The sequence below is a fragment of the Nannospalax galili genome, unplaced genomic scaffold (assembly GCF_000622305.1).
Source record: "Nannospalax galili isolate Female #2095 unplaced genomic scaffold, S.galili_v1.0 scaffold102, whole genome shotgun sequence".
Taxonomy (NCBI): Eukaryota; Metazoa; Chordata; class Mammalia; order Rodentia; family Spalacidae; genus Nannospalax; species Nannospalax galili.
In genome coordinates, this window is record NW_008351958.1 from 3586407 (window position 1) to 3590327 (window position 3921).

Sequence of the window (3921 nt, forward strand, 5' to 3'; positions counted from 1 at the left end):
AAAAATTAACAACAATTGAATCAAAATTAAACCCCCCCCCCCCAGATTAAAGTGGATTCAAACCAAGTCCCCCAGGACAAGGAAGTAAAATAAAAAATAATTCTAACTGCTGAAAAAGAACTAACCTTTTCATGTTCCTTGCAGAAGCTGGAAATCACCCGAAACTTCCCCCTCCCACTGCTGCCGGCCCCCTCCCACTGCTGCTGGTTTTGGTTTGTGGTTTTTGCCTTTAAAAGAAGCCTGTAAGCTGAGCTCTGGGCTGCTGCTCTCTCTCCGAGTGAGGCAGAAGCCCGTCTGCGCAAACAATTAAATCCTCTTGCTTGTTGCATCTCCTGGTCTTGGGACTCAGTCATTGGGGTGCAACCTCTGTGGACGTTGGGTACCCCAGACTGGGGGCCCAACAAAATCAGAAGTGACAATTTACTTCCATTCTCAAAACCTCTCATTGTAAAAATGATTAAACATAAATTCATGCTTGGCATCTGAAGCTCTCTCTTTGGGGCCCAGTTGCTCTCTCTTCCTCTGTCCCTAGGATGTAAATGAATGGCCCCATAAAACTAGCTCAGTCTTGCTCATCTAATTTCCTTTGTCCCACACAATTAACTGACTTCAAATTAGTTGCTAACATTTACATATTAGAAGGAATGGCATGAAAATTCAAATTCTCACTTATTAAAAGCTGAAATATCTGGCAACTTTGGACTCGTATGCCACAAAGAACTGAAGCTAGGCAGCTGGGGCACTTTCAAATGGAGCTAATGCATCCCAAATTACTATAGTCTTTGCCTGACTTGAGTCACACAGCTTGCAATTGGCTTGGGGCCTGTAGGCCTGTGAATTCATGATGCTGCTCTATAAACCTAGGACTCTGTCCAAATGTCTTTCCCAGGTGCACAGTATACCTTTGCTATGCTCTCTTGTTTTTCTCGAAAGGCTTCTCCTTCCATGTTTCCCATCTTCATGTCCCATTTCAAACACTACATCTTTCACAAAGCCTTTTCTAGCCAAGGGTTCCTGCCAAGCTTCTAAACCCCTAGGAGACTCTATGTTCTCCACAGAGCCAGTCATTGGTATTCCAGGTAGCCCAGGGAAGGGTAGAGATGTACACCTCTCCCCAGGTGCCTTCTTCCTCTCCTTAAAGATGGGGCAAGTCTTTCCTCATTCCTCTCCCCCAACCCCGGAGGTCTTCCTGTCTCCACAGGGGAAGGCCCATTCTGTCTGGCAGTGACAGGTGTGTCAGAGCACTACCTGGGTGTGTTCATTAACCTGGTTCTGAAGTTCGGTATTGGAAGGGCAATTGTTGCCACACAACCAAGACAAGATTTCCTGTTCAGGTTTTATCAGCAAATGATGCTAATGTTTTCATCTTCATATTTGTCAATATTGTACTTATCTCACAAGTTTCCAAATATAACCTTCTTTGAAAAAAAAAGATTTTTTATTTTAAGTGTGTGTGTGTGTGTACCAACAGAAGGTGTTGGATCCCCTAGAGCTAGAGTTATAGGCAGTTGTGAACCACATGGTGTGTGAGCCAAACTCTGGTCCTACAGAAGAACAGCAAGTGTTCTTAACCACTGAACCACCTCCCAGGTCCATTGGCCCTTTCTAACATCAACAATTCTTACTTTTCCTTGAATCTTTTTTGTTGGTTGGCTTGTTTTATTTTGAGACAACGTCTCCCCATGTAGCCCAGGGTCAAAATCCTCTTACCTTAGCCTCCTGAGTGCCAAAATTTTTAGATAGGTGACCCCACCACCCCGCCACCACCCTCCTTTCCTGAACCTTTGAAACAACTAGCAAAGTCCAGGCAGTCAAAAGGACTTATCGAATTAGACCAAAAGACATATAAATGTGCAAAAAATTCATGGAATAGAGTTTTTTTGGTATGTACATTGTCCTAGTTTGTTCTCTCCATTGCTGTAACAAAACACTCTGACCAATATCAACTTGGGGAGGAAAGGGTTTATTTAGCTTACATATCCTGAGTCATAGTTCATCTTGGATTCCAAGGTAGGAACTCAGGGCAGGAACCTGGAAGCAGGAGCTGGAGTACAGGCCACGGAGGAACACTGCTTACTGGCTTGCTCCCCTGGCCCCTGCTCAGCCTGCTTTCTTATGCAACACAGGCCCACCTGCCCAGGAGTGGCACTACCCACAGTGGGCTGGGCCCTCCCACATCACTCATCAAGAAGATGCCCTTCAGACATGGCCACAGGCCAGTCCAATAGAGGCAATCCCCCAATTGAGGCTCCCTCAACTCAGGTGTGTCAAGTTAACACTAAAGCTATCCAGCACATACATGCTTATAATAATTTAAATGTCTCATGCTGGGGACATACCTCAGTTGACAGAGCACTTACTTGGCATGCACAGGGCCCTGGGTTCAAGTCTAAGTACCATGAAAAAATAATAAAAATAAGAAGCAAAATCAAAGTAAAACAAATCATGTTAACAAAATACAGGTTATTCCATATATAGCATAAAATATTTATTTCCTATTTACACTTCATGTGTATGTAAGTCATATCACAAATCATAAAAAAGAATAAAACAAATGATGAAAAGCAAACATAAACCCTAAAACCCAGGGAAGAAAGCACTGCGTGGTATGAAGCCCATCAGCAGTCTCCGAGCTCTCACTTCTTGCCTCGTCTTGATTTCTTGTGTGTTTCCTGGCGAATGGTATTGTACTCCAGGATGGCCATTTGGGAGAGTCTCTGTAAGAACTGAGAGGGTGCTCCTGTGACAGGGTCGCTGAAGACCTGGCCTGCAAAGGAGGAAAGCAACTGATAAAACTGAACATGCACAGTAATGGGCTCTAGGATAGAATGAGTGAAACATTTGTCCCACACACGCCCATAAAACACTACTGGATCTTTGTATAATACACACCTGGGACTTTCTAGAAAGGTCAATGCCCACTATCTAACATGACTAGGGCAATAATGGCAAGTTGCCTTATAAACATGAAGTAAATAAAACATTAATGCTTTGTTTTAATCACATAAAACTAACGCTCTGGTTCTGCATCCTGCTTCTTAAGACATGAGTTGGCTGTAGGGTGTCCCCGACCGCTTTCCAAAGGTCAATGTCTAACATGACTAGGGCAATAATGGCAAGTTGCCTTATAAACATGAAGTAAATAAAACATTAATGCTTTGTTTTAATCACATAAAACTAACGCTCTGGTTCTGCATCCTGCTTCTTAAGACATGAGTTGGCTGTAGGGTGTCCCCGACCGCTTTCCGTCTCACCGGCAAGAACGACGCGGGAGGACAAGTCAGGATCCTTCTGCAGCAGTTTATTGTATGCGCATCTTACACTCTTAGAAGCTTAAAGACCGAAGACGCCGAGAAGCGGGAGAGCGGTTGCTTATATAGTCTAAAGGTCCCATCTATGACGTATAAGAAGCGGATTGGTTGCTGGAGATCACGCCACGGGAGGAGGCGAGGGAGAGCAGGCTCTTGTGCACGCCCCTTATGGGCGCAGCAGGATGTTTACTGTTAAGAAGGTCCGGATACCGGCGCCATCTTGTAATGGCGGCGGAGGCTGTGGCTCTCCACACACATCATGGCTTTTGGTGGTGACAACCTTGTGCATGTCAGGATGCTGAGCAGCATCTGGCCATCTGACCACTGGATACCAGAAACATTTTTCACCCTAGTCATGAGAAAAATGGCCAAAAGTCCTCTGGAAGGCAGCCACTCTGGGCAGGAATACTTTTATGAGAGAAGCAAAATGATAAAGTTGATGAGTATACATAGTAGGAGTAGACTTAGAGAAGTTTCATCTGCCAGTAAATATAACAGTTGCTTCCAGATTCCACTATTCTAAATAATAATACAATATTTGTATTTTATTATTTTCAAGCAAGAAGCTAACCCTTAACCTAACCCTAATTATTAACATGATCATAGCCTA

At 44.0% G+C, this 3921-nt stretch overlaps 1 protein-coding gene across 1 annotated transcript in view; it reads right to left on the reverse strand.

The window, feature by feature from the left end:
- Window positions 1–2583: 2583 nt before the first annotated feature.
- CUNH8orf89 (chromosome unknown C8orf89 homolog) overlaps window positions 2584–3921 on the reverse strand; it is a 19406-nt gene continuing 18068 nt past the window's right edge. The window contains exon 4 of the mRNA XM_008848886.2: window positions 2584–2767. Coding sequence (XP_008847108.1) covers window positions 2637–2767 — 131 coding nt within the window. The 3' untranslated portion in view covers window positions 2584–2636. The remainder of the gene's footprint in view (window positions 2768–3921) is intronic.